The sequence below is a fragment of the Marmota marmota genome, unplaced genomic scaffold, assembly GCF_001458135.2.
Source record: "Marmota marmota marmota unplaced genomic scaffold, marMar, whole genome shotgun sequence".
NCBI lineage: Eukaryota > Metazoa > Chordata > Mammalia > Rodentia > Sciuridae > Marmota > Marmota marmota.
Genome location: NW_025999880.1, coordinates 12,510,958 through 12,525,798, shown reverse-complemented (window position 1 = coordinate 12,525,798; position 14,841 = coordinate 12,510,958). Strand labels below are relative to the sequence as shown.

General features: G+C 43.5%; 1 protein-coding gene across 1 annotated transcript in view; it reads left to right on the top strand.

Annotated features, from left to right (window-relative positions):
- B4galnt2 (beta-1,4-N-acetyl-galactosaminyltransferase 2) overlaps positions 1-10,132 on the top strand; it is a 37,663-nt gene extending 27,531 nt beyond the window's left edge. The window contains exons 8-11 of the mRNA XM_048789458.1: positions 2,487-2,674; positions 4,001-4,141; positions 8,010-8,229; positions 8,767-10,132. Coding sequence (XP_048645415.1) covers positions 2,487-2,674; positions 4,001-4,141; positions 8,010-8,229; positions 8,767-8,972 — 755 coding nt within the window. The 3' untranslated portion in view covers positions 8,973-10,132. The remainder of the gene's footprint in view (positions 1-2,486; positions 2,675-4,000; positions 4,142-8,009; positions 8,230-8,766) is intronic.
- The last annotated feature ends 4,709 nt before the right edge of the window (positions 10,133-14,841 follow it).

Here is a 14,841-nt window from a genome sequence, read left to right as displayed (position 1 = left end):
AAAAAAAAAAAAAAAAAAAAAAAAAAAGTTCAATCCAGATGTGCTGGCACAAGCCTGTGATCTCAGAGACTCCAGAGGCTGAGACAGGAGGATCACAACTTCAAAGCCAGGCCCTGTGCACCTTAGTGAGACCCAGTCTCAAAAAAAAAAAAAAATTAAAAATTAAAAAATTAAAGGGCTGGGGATATGGCTCAGTGGTTAAGCACCCCAGGGTTCAATCTCTAGTATCAAAAAATATTAAATAAATAAATAAATGGATAGATAGATTGATTAAAATATTTGATGCTAAAAAAAAAAGTGCATATGGGGGGCTGGGGAAGTAGCTCAGGGGTAGAGTGCTCATCTAGAATGACCAAAACCCTGGGTTCAATCCTTAGTACAAAGGAAGGAAGGAAGGACGGACGGACGGAAGGAAGGAAGGAAAGAAAGAAAGAGGAAGGAAAAGAGGGATTCATTGTATTCAAATGGAGCACAACTTTCATTTCTCTGGTGGTACATGATGTAGAGTCACACCATAGGTGCAGTCATACATGTACCTAAGGTAATTATCATTCCACCATCTTACTTACCCCCATGCCCACTCCCTTTCCTCTCCTTGCTCTCCTTTGCCCAGTTGAAGTTCCTCCATTCTTCCCATGCCCCCCTCCCCCATTATGGATCAGCATCCACTTATCAGGGAGAACATTCTGGCCTTTGTTTTTTTGTGATTGGCTAACTTCACTTAGCATGATATTCTCCAACTCCATCCATTGACCTGCCAAATGCCATAATTTTATTCTCTTATAATGCTGAGTAATATTGCATCATGTATATATACCACACTCTCTTTACCCATTCGTCTGTTGAAGGACATCTAGGTTGGTAAAAAAGGAAAAAAAAAATTTAAAGACTTTAAAGGGGGTAGCAGGGAGGATTAGTTCAGCAGGGTCTTGAGGACAATTTTTTTTTTCTTTTTTAGTATGGGGTGGGAGGATAAAACCTAGGGGCACTTAACCCACTGAGCCACATCCCCAGCCCTTTTTAAATATTTTATTTAGAGACAGGGTCTCACTGAGTGGCTTAGGGCCTTGCTAAATTGCTGAGGCTAGCCTTGAATTCCCCATCCTCCAGCCTCAGCCTCCATAGTGAATGGGATTTCAGGATTGTGCTACCATCCCCAGCTTGAGGACACTTTACTTGCCTCTTTCCACTGGTCTCTTTTCCCCTTCATCAGATTCACTAGGAGCTGAAGTAAAGGTGCAAGACAAAAAAAAAAAAAAAAATTAGAGAGAGAGAGAATTTTTAAATATTTATTTTTTAGTTCTTGGCAGACACAACATCTTTGTTTGTATGTGGTACTGAGGATCGAACCTGGGCCGCACGCATGCCAGGCAAGCGCACTACCACTTGAGCCACATCCCCAGCTCAAGACAAAATTTTTAAGGGGACTCTGGAATGACTTCTGATTTCTGTCATTCTGAGAAAGAGGCTCTGCCTGGGGTTATGCACGCTCACCTACCCACAGTAGTAGGGTGTGGCTTTCAGCGGGAGCTAACTCCACCCACACCAGCCCTGCTGACATCCCCAAATTCAGCTGGGGGGTAGGGCTCCACCTCCACTGGCTGACTCCAGACCACCTACCGGCTCCAGTTGTTTTATCATGGGATCTTCTCCTTGGAAAAGCTGACCTTTCCCCAGTCTTTTACGTAAGTCACGTGCCTCAGAATGGACAATTTAGTCCAGGCCTTGCAGTCTCCAAATGGACCTCCTTCCCTCCATATCTTCCTGAGGAGAATGACCAGGTAGGCTTCTCCTAGGGCTTGGATCTGATGGCAGGAACAGATCTCAATTTCTTAAGACCTGGGTTCTGTGACTCTCCTCCTTGGACCTCTTGAGTGGTGAAGCTCTGAGCACATTAACTTCTAGTATTAAGATGGAAGCAGGGTGCCTGTAAAATGCTAAAGAGTGAGTGGAAAGAAAAAAAAAAGGAAGCATTCTAACAGACAGTAGGAAGATGGCATAGCAGAGCTCACAGAACCAGGAAAAGGAAAAGATGTAAAATTTCAGCAAACTGGGTGTTGTCAATGCCTTCAGTTTCCAATCAAGTGACATGTGGCATGAAGAATCCCTCAGGGCAGACGCCTGATGGAGTACACCTGTAATACCAGGGGCTCTGGAGACTGAAACAGGAGGATTGTGAGTTCAAAGCCAGCCTCAGCAATTTAACGGGATCTTTTCTTCAAATAAAATATAAAAAAGGGCTAGGGATGTGGCTCAGGGGTTAAGGGCCCCTAGGTTCAATCCCCAGTACCAAAAAAAAAAAAAGGAAGAAGAAGCCCTCAGGAGGCTGGGGTGTGGCTCAGTGGTAGAACACTTACCTAGTGTGTAAGGCCCTGGGTTCAATTCCCAGCACTGGTAAAATAAAACCAAGCAACATCAGAGAGCAAGTCAAGACAGTGAGGCTTCCTGCAAGACAAAACTCTGGCATCTACTCTTTTTTTGTTCAGAGAAGAAGCTCAGAAATCTGGTGACCATTGCCACCAAGACTTTCCTTCGTCCCCACAAGCTTAAGGTCCTACTCCAGAGTATTCGAGAGTATTACCCAGATGTGACTGTGATCGTGGCTGATGACGGCAAGAAGCCCCTGGAAATTAAAGATGACTATGTGGAGTATTATACAATGCCCTTTGGGAAGGTATGTCCCTCTCAGATCTGGGGGAACTTTGCTCCTTGGACAAGAGGGCCCCAGAGTCAAGTTCTGCCCTGATGGGGCTACTATAGTGGTCTCCAAAGACAAGAGGAGTCCTGGAGTGGGAGGGCCTGGGGTCTCTCCCTGAGTCCATTTGCTAACTCCAGATTCAGAAAGAAATCTGGTCACCCTCATATTTCTGCATTAAGAAGCGGTTATTTCATTTTCCTTCATATTTGGTGTGGAAATGACAAGGGGTCCTTATAAATAACTTGCCGTCTCTGACATCCCAAGGATTCTTGAAGTGTAGCCCCAACAGCAGAGAATTCTCTCTTCCCCACATGCCTTCCTGCATGGGTAAAGGAGGAAATGATTATAGTACTTTTCAGATGTCCCCCAAACTTGACATCTCTTAGGAGGTAGAAAAAGAATCACAGGAATTCTGTGAGATGAAAAAGTTCTTCTCTCCATTCATGGAGTCCACAAGGCCAGTGAAGACTTTTTTAAAATATCTTTATCTTGTTTATTTATTTTTATGTGGTGCTGAGGATCGAACCCAGTGCCTCACATGTGCGAGGCAAGCACTCTGCCACTGAGCCACAACCCCAACCTCCCAATGAAGACTTTCTAACTTTTCTTTGTCCAGAAAGTCACTGTCTCTTACTGTGTTTCCCTGAGACATGGGCTCCCTTTGCCCAGCTTTTCAACCTTGGCCATGTATTGGCTTCACCCCCACAGATTCTGACATAATCCATGAGGGGGTACAGCCTGGTTATGTGCTGGGAGCCATTAGCCAAGTAGGTATGACAATTTCCTTGCCAGCGTACCCCATGTTGCTTAGTGGAAGGACTCGTGGAAATAGGACATTTTGTAGTGACATTGCATGTAGGTGACCTTGCTCAAGGACCAGGGCGGTTCCAGGTTTAGGGTGTTCCCAGTTTAGGATAATCGGGTTTAGGGCGTTCCGGTTTAGGGTGTTCCAGGTTTAAGATTATTCCTGCTGGGAATAGGGCTTATCCTGCTGCCTGAGTTCCCCTTGAGTTCTCACGGGATTCAGACAGTATTTTTTGGGAGACAGAAGCCCAGTGGAGGTGGATTTGGGCAGAGAACGTGGCTTTCCCCAGAACGTGATTGTAGACGGCTGGTGTGAGTTCGGGAATAAAGAGTTGCTGTTTGAATCTGCAAGCTGTGTGGTGGCTCGTGATTTTGTGCCCAGCCAGACTGCGGCATTTGTGCCCAGCCAGACTGCGGCAGTTATGGGGAAGCATCCCCAGCGATTCTCCTTGTTAGCCAAGGTGGGCAACTGCTGATCTAAGTTTGTGCCACTTACAGGGTTGGTTTGCTGGTAGAAACCTGGCCATATCTCAGGTCACCACCAAATATGTTCTCTGGGTGGACGATGACTTTGTCTTCAACAACAAGACCAAGATTGAGATGCTGGTGGATGTCCTGGAGAAAACCGAGTTGGATGTGGTAAGGGACAGTTACCAATTTTACCCCCCCAGCAATCTGTAGTGGCAGCGAAGGGGAGGGCTGGAGAAAAAGAGAGGAAAGGGCACCGAGAGGGAGGGAGGGAGAGAAGCTGATGCTACAGGTGACAGATGAATAAGTCCCCACAGCTCTGGGCCTGAGAGTACTGCACAAGGAACCAAGGAACCAGGAGATGTGAGTTCTGCTTTTGCCTCCACACTTGTTTTTCTTTGAGCAAATACACCCTCCCCTTAAAATTCACAGTTGTTCTACTTTTATTTTTTATTCATTTTTTTTAAAGAAAGAGAGAGAGAGAGAGAGAGAGAGAGAATTTTAATATTTATTTTGTTTTTAGTTATCGGCGGACACAACATCTTTGTTTGTATGTGGTGCTAAGGATCGAACCGGGGCCGCACACATGCCAGGCGAGAGCGCTACCGCTTGAGCCACATCCCTGGCCCCACTTGTTCTACTTTTAAAATGGTGTGTTTGTGCATCACTTCCAACTCCCTCAGAGGACCTATGGGAGATTAAAAAGATCCGTGCTTTGGTTCTGTCACAGAACATTTTTTTTTTAAACAGGGTAAAGCCACCCTTATCTAAATGCTTGAGACCAGAAGTGCTTTGTAATTTGGATTTTTAAAACTTTTGGAATATTTGTTTTGTTTGGTGGTGTTGGGGATTGAACCCAGGGCCTTGTGCATGTGAGGCAAGCACTCTACCAACTGAGTTATACCCCAACCCCAACTTTTTTTTTTTTTTTTAAAGAGAAAGAGAGAGAGAGGGAGAGAATTTTTTGTATGTGGTGCTGAGGATTGAACCCGGGCCACACGCATGCCAGGCGAGGGCACTACCACTTGAGCCACATCTCCAGCCCCCAGCCCCAACTTTTTGAATAGTTGTATATACACAATGAGATATCTTGGATGGGACCCAGATCTAAACGTGAAATCCATTTGTTTCATATATACCTTATACACATATCCTGAAGATAATTTTATATACTATTTTGGGAGTGGGGGTACCAGGGATTGAACTCAGGGCCACATCCCCAGCCCTATTTTGTATTTTATTTAGAGACAGGGTCTCACTGAGTTGCTTAGTGCCTTGCATTTTGCTGAGGCTGGCTTAGAACTCGAGATCTTCCTGACTCAGCCTCCCAAGCTGCTGGGATTACAGGCATGCACCACCATGCTGGCAATTTTATACACTATTTTAAATAATTTTGTGCATGAGGCAAAGTTTCCTGGTATAGAATTTACCATTTGTAGGGTCATGTTGCCTTTCAAAATGTTTTGGGTTGTGGACCATTTAGGATTTCAGATTTCAGTATTAGGAAAGCTTAACTTGTAGTACAAATTTTAAAAGCCACATGAGCCCAGTGGCGTTTTAAAAAGAGGAAAATAATAAAAACATCAAAAGTCAATTAACTAGCCAGGCACAGTGGTGCACACCTGTAATCCCAGCGGCTCTGGAGGCTGAGGCAGAAGGATCTTGAGTTCAAAGCCAGCCTCAGCAACTTAGCAAGGCATTGAGCAACAAAGTGAGACCCTGTCTCTAAATAAAATATAAAAGGGATTGAGGATATGGCTCAGTGGTTGAGTGCCCCTGAGTTCAATCCCCTGGTACCAAAAACAAACAAACAAACAAAAAGTCAATTAGCTGAGCTGGGCACAGTGGCACACACCTATAATACCAGCAATTTGGGAGGCTGAGGCAGGAGGATCTCGAGTTCAAAGCCAGCCTCAGCAGATTAGCAAGGCACTGAGCAACTCAGTGAGACCCTGTCTTTAAATAAAATATAAAAAAAGGTTGGAGGGCTGAGGATGTGGCTCAGCGGTAGAATGTTTGCCTTGCATGTGCGAGGCACTGGGTTAGATCCTCAGCCCCACATAGAAATAAATAAAACAAAATAAAGGTATTGTATCAATTTACAACTACAAAAAATATATTTTAAAAAGGGCTGGGGATGTGGTTCAGTGATTAAGCCGTTCAATCCCCGGTACCAAAAAAAAAAAAAAATGTTTTTCAATTAAGTATAGAAAAGAGAAGAAGACAAGGAAATGTATCCTAAGGTAAGGTAGCATGACCACAGTAGAAAATCCCCAGGCATCTGAATGAACTCAGACATGTTGGTTTCCCCATACCAACAAGTCACAGTAGCTTACACAAAAGGGAAGGTGTAGTTTCTGCTCTTTTGAAACTCCATGCTGGCAGTTTGGTCAGCTTCCAAGAGCATCCTAGACAACTGCTTCCTCTTGTCACCCCTTGATCCCCCTACCCCACCCTCGCAGGCCAGAAACAAGGGGGAGAAGGAAGTCCAGGGCAAACAGGTTTCTGTTTCTTTTCTTTCTGGGTTTTTTGTTGTTTTTTTTTTGTGTGTGTGTGTGTACCAGGAATTGAACCCAGGCGCGCTTAACCACTGAGCCACATCCCCAGCCTCTTAATTTTTTTTTTTTTTTTTTTAATTTGAGACAAAGTCTTGCTGAGCTCCATAAGGTCTCACTAAATTGCTGGGGCTGGCTTTGAACCTTGATCCTTGATCCTCCTGCATTAGCCTGGGAAGCCTCTGGGATTATAGGTGTGCATCACCACGCCTGGCCTGCAAAGGTTTCTTTTAAGGACATGAGCTAGATGTTGCACACACTAGTTCTAAATCATATCCCTCCAGTCAGAATTTAGCCACCAGATTAAACTTTGATGCCAGGGGGTGTGGGAAATGTCATCTTTAGTTGGCTAATTGACTTTAACTTAATTTATTCCACTTAAAAACTCAGAGGGTTCATTTATAAAAAGGAAGAAAGAAGGAAAAGATGAGAAGGAACAATGAGTAGACCTCATTGTGTCACCTTTAAATGATGGTGATTGTTTCAGGACTAGATATACAGTCTGCCCCTGGTATTGGTGAGTTCTATAACAGAGGACCTACTCAACCTCTGATCAAAAATGGCATGGGGTGGAGTTATCTTGTTGCTGACATGTACTAGGTAGTTAGACCACTTGAGGGTCACGACTATACTGAATCTGTACAAGTTTTCATTTCTTATCATTATTCCCTAAACAATACAGTGTAACAACTACATTGTGTTAGGTGCCATAAGAAATCCAGAGATGATTTTTTTTTTTCCAGTGCTAGGGATGGAACCCAGGACCTCAGCTAGGCAAGTGCTTTACCATTGAGCTACACCTCCAGCCCTAGAGAAAATGTAAAGTATACAGGAAGATGTGCTTAGGTTATTTGCAGAAATTGTGCCGTTTCATACAAGGGACTTGAGCATCTGTATCTGCAGAGGGTCTGAGAACTGGCTCTCCATGGATACCAAGGATGATGGTACTTGCTCATCCTGTTTTGCTGAAGCTCAAACATTTAAATGCATTTATCTCCCATGGGTGCATGGACAGGCAGCATAGAGAAGTAAGCCAAGATCAGTCAAAAAGGGAGGAAGGCGACTTAGGTACATCGCCTTCTGCAAGGAGATCTGGCAAATGCACACTTCACAAATGGACCATTGAGAATAGGCAGCCTCTTGCCTAAACTAAGATAACGGAAAGGAGTGCTGAGAGATCTTGCAGGACAGGAGAGCTCGTGCCCCTGTGATCAGAACATAAGGTAGCAGTTGCCTGACTTTTGGATTTGGGAAATGCTGTTCACATCAAGGAGATCGGGGAAGGCAGGAATTCAAAGCTCCAAAGGGCCCCGCAGCAGTATGTTACAAACTGTGGTCGCAGAGCAAGAAGAGAGTAACTGAGGGATGGTTTGAAGGGCAAATCCAGAACGGGTGCGATTCTCATCACACGGGAGTGTTGTCCAGTGGGGCTTCCTGGAAGAGGCAGGATGCTCTCAAACCACATCTCTGTGCCCTCTGGCTAGGTGGGTGGCAGCGTGATGGGGAACGTGTTCCAGTTCAAGCTGTTGCTGGAACAGAGTGAGGCTGTTGACTGTCTTCACAAGAGGAACGGATGGTTCCAGCGCCTGGACGGCTTCCCCCACTGTGTGGTGACCAGTGGCGTTGTCAACTTCTTCCTGGCCCACACGGAGCGACTCCTTAGAGTTGGCTTTGATCCCCGCCTGCAACGTGTGGCGCATTCAGGTGGGAGGCTGGAGAAGCGGGGAAGGGAGCCGGGCTGGGCATACCCCTCCGCAGGGCGTTCTCACCAGTGGGTCTCCTTCCTCTTTCACCCCAAACTAGGGAGCTCATGATCTTTCTTGCCTCCCTCTCTCTTCACCTGTCTTCCACTTTCGTGCCTCTCCCAGGCTGTCCCTGCCCATCTGAGATGCCTCTCCCCTTCATTCCTCTACAGCTCTGTTCTGCTTTGCGGTCTCTTTTCCCCGGAAGTCCTCTTCTATTAAAGCGCTGCTGGTAACTGCCCCTGCCTCTCTCTCTCAATCCTTCCAAACTGGAGCCCACAGTTCTGTTCCGTAGAAGCCTGATCATGCCTCTCTGCCTGAGAAATGAGTTTATTGCCTCCCAACACATCGGGACAGGCAGGTTCCTGGAGTTCGGGGTGTGGCTTTACACGGAGCTGGACCTCTCTAGCTTCTCCCTTGGCCGCCCTCGCAGAGCTGCATGCAGGAGGCTCTCTGGCGGCAGCTCTCATTTCTTCTCCCGCTCTCCCTCTCTTCACAGAGTTTTTTATTGATGGGCTGGGGAGTCTGCTGGTGGGCTCATGCACAGATGTGGTTGTCGGTCACCAGCCCCGCAGTCCATCGGAGGACTCGGAGTTGGCCGCCCAGGAGAAGACCTACAGCATATACAGGACCAACACCAGGGCTGGGGTCCAGTTCAAACTGGCTCTCCACTACTTCAAGAACCATCTCCAGTGCTCCACATAAAGGTGCAGAGCGCAGGAAAAGCTCTAGACTGACTGGTTGTGGGTATCGAGAACAATGGAACTGGCAAGGGCTACCGGAAGGCGGACTCCTAACAAGATGATCAGCGAATTTGCTTGTGGATAGGGCAAGTTGGATGTCTCAATCAAAGGTTAAGGGTCATTGTCAATGATCAGGGCAACGGAGACTACATTAGTAACAGTAATTATTTGTATGATGCCTTCCCTTTTATGAAGCATTTTCACATAGGAGTATATTACAATAATACAACATCACATCTGATTTCACACAAAAGAATATATTGGTTGTTGGTTGGTGTCCTCGGTCAAGAGAACAATTGCTGGATCCTTGAGGATTATTTGATGCAAATCATATGACAATCAGAAATATCATGTGTGTGTGTGTGGGGGGGGTAAAGTTCATTGGATTAGACAAAGAGGAATAAAGAGAAGGGAAGGGGGATGGGAATAGGAAAGACAATAGAATGAATCAGACATACTTTCTTATGTCCATATGTGAATACACAGCCAGCGTAACTCCACATCATGTACAACCACAAGAATGGGAGTTATACTCCATGTATGTATAATATGTCAAAATACACTCTACTATATATCTAAAAAGAATGTTAAAAGAAAGAAACGTTATATCCAGCCTCACCGTCATCCACACACCTTTTTATTTGGTTCTATCTTGTGGACTCCAAAAAGTGAATGCCCAGCAGCCTTGCCTTGGGGAGTTTGTAGCCTGGTTCAGGTGGCAGTGGACCTAGTGGTTAGAGCTGCCAAAAATCAACTCCTAATAAGATGCACATTGATGCACCAGCTGGTGGGTAAGAACTGTGAGTGTGTGTAGGTGTAGATGTATCATTCATAAGGTATGACACCAAACTTGACATTGGCAATCAGATAGTTGTTGAATGCTATTCAAGCAGGATACCAGGCCTGAAGAATTCCTGCACAAACAAAACCGACTGGATCTTAAAGACGGCCATAACGCTGCTTACACTGCAAAATACAAATGAAACTTCTGTCATTTCTGGTAAATGCTTACATTAGACAGAAACAAAACTTAACCTTGGCTAACCACAAGCAGCCAACGAACATATGATTATGTGAATTGCTTCTTCTTCAAATAAACTTTAAATTTTTTGTTGTGCCTTAGATTTTCTTCCACAAGGTAAAATTACAATAATCTTATTTTTATAAAAATATTTTAATAATTTTCTTTTTAAGTAGATTTAAGATGTTATTCAAGTAATTTGGGGGGGGTACTGGGGATTTAACTCAGGGGCACTCGACCACTGAGCCACATCCCCAGCCCTATTTTGTATTTTATTTAGAGACAGAGTCTCACTGAGTTGCTTAGTGCCTCGCTTTTGCTGAAACTGGCTTTGAACTCATAATCCTCCTGCCTCAGCCTCCTGAGCCGCTAGGATTATAGGCGTGCACCATTGCACCAGGCTTCAAGTAATTTAGATTTTTAAATGGGATATTTGTTCATTGTAAATTCTTTTAATGGATAACTTTGAATATTCTAGAAGAAAAATAATTTCTAAAAATGTAAAAAGGAATGCTAAGTTTTAAATTTACTAGAGTTGCTTCAATTAACCCTCAAGGTCAATACTCCTATGTGAAAATGCTTCATAAAAGGGAAGGCATCATAGGACCATAGTTACACTTAATTTTTTAATTCCTTAGATATTTATTGCTCAGTGCTGGTCCACAGGAGATAAGAAACCCCTGTCCAAATTAATCAGTATATAGCTTCCTTCATCAAGAAAGTCTTCCATGAAAAAATGTCAGCTCAACTAAGAGTTGTGCTTACAGATGTATGGTGGGGCTCCTTATCAGAGTTTTTGCTTTCTATGTTTACTTGCAGTCTGAAAATAATTGCTAAGAGCAGTGAGAAATTAAGATACTTAGAAAGCACATTTACTTTTATTACAGTATGTCATTATAACTGTTCTATTTTATTACTAGCTATCATTGTTAATCTCTTTCTGAGTTCTATTAATAAATTAAACTTATCATAGATATTTATGTATAAGAAAAAGCATAGTATATGAAGGATTTGGTACTAACCACAGTTTCTGGCATCCCCTGGGGTCTTGGAACATATTCCCTACTGACATTCAGCTTCACAGCTCAGAGATCATACCAGTGACCATACTTTGACTAGCCTTGCTTTTGGTTAGGGGGTCAGGAAACATTTTTGTAAGGGACCAGATAATAAATATTTTAGGCTTTCTGAGCCACATAAGCTGTCTTATGTTATTGTTTTTTTTTTATTTTTTATTGGTTGTTCAAAACATTATAAAGCTCTTGACATATCATATTTCATACATTAGATTCAAGTGGGTTATGAACTCCCATTTTTACCCCAAATACAGATTGCAGAATCATATCGGTTACACATCCACATTTTTACATAATGCCCTATTAGTAACTGTTGTATTCTGCTACCTTTCCTATCCTCTACTATCCCCCCTCCCCTCCCCTCCCATCTTCTCCCTCTACCCCATCTCCTGTAATTCATTTCTCTCCTTGTTTATTTTCCCATTCCCCTCACAACCTTATGTTATTGTTAAAACATTGTAAAACCCATTCTGAGAGCTCTAGGGGCCATCCAAAGACAAGCCACAGGCTGTCTGCGGCCATGGGCTGTGGTTTTTGCTTTAGACTAGAACTATTTTTAGAGTACAAGTTATGTGAAAAAAAAATCTTGATTATAAAAATATAATTATGGATGTTGCTGAAATTAAAGCAAGGAAGTTAAACTGAGTGGGATAAATATATGATCATTTATAAATTTTACATATGTGTATATGTGTGTTGTTCTTACTCATCTAAACATCAACAGCCCATCAATTAAACCCCCAGATATGCACAATAATAATTAAATTCTATTGCCTACTTTTGATCACCTAAACCACAGATTTAAAATATTTTCCATTTCAGCTGGGCATGGTGGGGACACCTGTAATCACAGCCATTCAGGAGACTAAGGCAGGAGGATCCCAAATTGAAGGCTGGCCACAGCAATTTATAAAGGCTCTGTCTCAAAAATAAAAAATAAAAAAGGGCTGAGGAGATAGCTTAGTGATAAGAGTGCCCCTGGGTTCGATCCCCAGTACAGAATTTTTTTTTTCCCATTTTACCACAAAGGTAAGAGGATAGAACATAAATTTTAATAGCTTCTTAGCTTCATTTTTTATAGATTTAAATATTTAAACATAAGGGTGTGGGTTTTCATTTATCCCAAGCCTAGTTCCATAATAAATGTCTGCTTCCTGATTACTCACATTCTTGACTTAGGTGATAACCTTGTGCCCTTTATGGCAATTATACCTTCTCCAACATCTCCCAATAGGGCCCTTTGACGTGCTGTAGTTAACGTATCAGCGTGTTCAGACACATTTTCCTCTCTATCCCAAGATCTGGTCGAGAGGAATAGTCAAAATGGAGCTGCCTATCCTGTGAGCCAATAATCCCCCCTCCAGGAAGCTACCATGAACTGTGTGACTCACTCCTCAGCTCCAACGTATATGACAAGAGAGGCACAATCCTGATCCTGTGTCTGAGCAGATGGTCTTTTCTTGGAATTGGAGTTGAGTCTGAGAAACACCACATCTGGCTGGTGGGTGGTTGCACTGGAGACATTACACCTAGAAGCTGCAGAGCATTGGGCACTGTGTGGATTGAGGGGCAGAGGTGCTATTCTGCGGCTAGAGAAGAATTCAGCAGCTGTACTGAGAGCAGCAGGGATGAGGTCCGCCTACCCACTTTTTTTGACTTTCAAATGGAAGGATCTTACTGCCCTAGGGTTTTGGAAGACACCATGCCCTTTCGTTTCTTTTTGCTTACCCTAACTTGAGTTGGTTCCTTTTGCAACTAACCAGTGTCCGAAATAACACAGCTTTTCTGATGTGTGCCTGTTTTCAAAACAAAAGAACAAAAGATTTTTTCCTCAAGTGGTTTGGAAGCAAAAATCAGGTCACAGTAACAGCCACAAAAGCCTTGAATTTCAGATACAACCAACAGTTTGGACCAAACTGATGACAGAAGTGTCCTTCTACTAAACTCCAAATTCCAAGACAAATTAGGTACAAATATCCAAATGATTGTGTGGGCCTCCAAGAGAGCTCAGGCCTGCCCTCTCTGTTCCTGACTACTCTTTTTTTTTTTTTTCTTCTTTTTTTCCAGTTACTTTGATCTTCAAAGAGAGGAATCTTACTGGCTACGGGGTTATGGTCTTTTTCTTTTTTTCTCCTTCATATCTTTATTCCTTCTTCCCCTTTCCTTCTCTCTTCCCTCCCCTTTTTTGAAAGAGAGTTGGGGGAATCTTGCTCTGTTACCCAGGCTGATCTCTAGCTCCTGGGCTCAAGTGATCCTCCTGCCTCAGCCTCCTCAGTGCTGGAATTATAGATGTGTGTCACTATGCCCAGCTTGGAATTTTTGTGGCACCAAGAATTGAACCAGGGGCACTCTACCACTAAGCTACATTCCCCCCCCTTTTTTTTTGAGATCAGGTCCCACTAAGTGCCCAGGCTGGCATTCTCCTGTCTCCTGAGTTGCTGGGATTATAGGCATGTATGTGCCTCCATACCATATGGTTTTTTATTTTTTTTAGTGTTTTATTGTTTTTATTTGTTCTTTTTAGACATACATGACAGTAGAATCTATTTTGATATATTTATACAAACATGATTGTTTTATTTATTTTTTTTAATTTTTATTCTAATTTGTTATATATGACAGCAGAATGCATTACAATTAACATGGTTGTTTTTTATTTTGAGGAGGGGAGTTACATGGGATTGAACTCAGGGTTACTCAACCACTGAGCCACATCCCCAGACCTATTTTGTATTTTATTTAGAGACAGGGTCTCACTGACTTGCTTAGTGCCTTGATGGTGCTGAGGCTGCCTTTGAACCCACGATCCTACTGCCTCAGTTTCCCAAGCTGCTGGGATTACAGGCGTGTGCCACAGCACTTGACCCCATCTCTTGACTTCTGGCAGACAGTAGGATGACATCAGACTTTAAAATCCCTACTACCATGACAATTCTAGGTCACTTTGGCCCATGATGACCAGTTTTAATTAGAACCAGTCCTGGACTAGGGATACAACTCAATGGTATAGTGCTTGCCTAGCATGCATGAGTCCCTGGGTTTAATCCCCAGGGCCCAAAAAATAAAATAAATGAGTAATAGAACCTGTTCTTACAGATTTTTTAATGGTGAAGAAGGATTATTCCTATTTCCCTGAGTTCTGGGATCTGGTCTGTGGAAGGGTTGCAAAAGTCCCAGAGTCCCTCACTTTAGGGTAACTTGGGTTTTTCTTATCAAGCTTTTGGAGCTTGCAATTCCTGCTGATTACAGGTAGTTTGCTGAGGAATGTAACATATCCTGCAGGCAGGGCTGCGGTAAATTGCATTTTAAAAGTAAAAGTACGTGTGAGTCAGCATAGTATACCCAGTTTATAGAATTATTCCCTTAACCTCATGCTCCTGCCAGTCACATATCTGAAAAGCCAAGGTTCGTCGTCGGAGATTAAAATGCGCACACACAGATAACAGTGACAAAGATGAAGCACCTTATTGCAAGCTGGTGTTAGCTTAGAAAGTGAGAGTCAGTTATCTTAAACCAGGAAGCTCCTGGAGCCAATCATAGTAAAGGTCAGGTCATCACGTACGGTGGACACCTCCGCCCTGCATAAGATTCATGGGGGACACGAGCTGTCCACTATCACAGAAGACGGGAGGACCAATTGGAAAATTTTCAAAACAACTTGTTATCCGCCCACTGGCAACTTGCCTGCCGCCATGTTGCATTAGGGGGTCCTTATCTGAAAGGCCCGGGGAGTT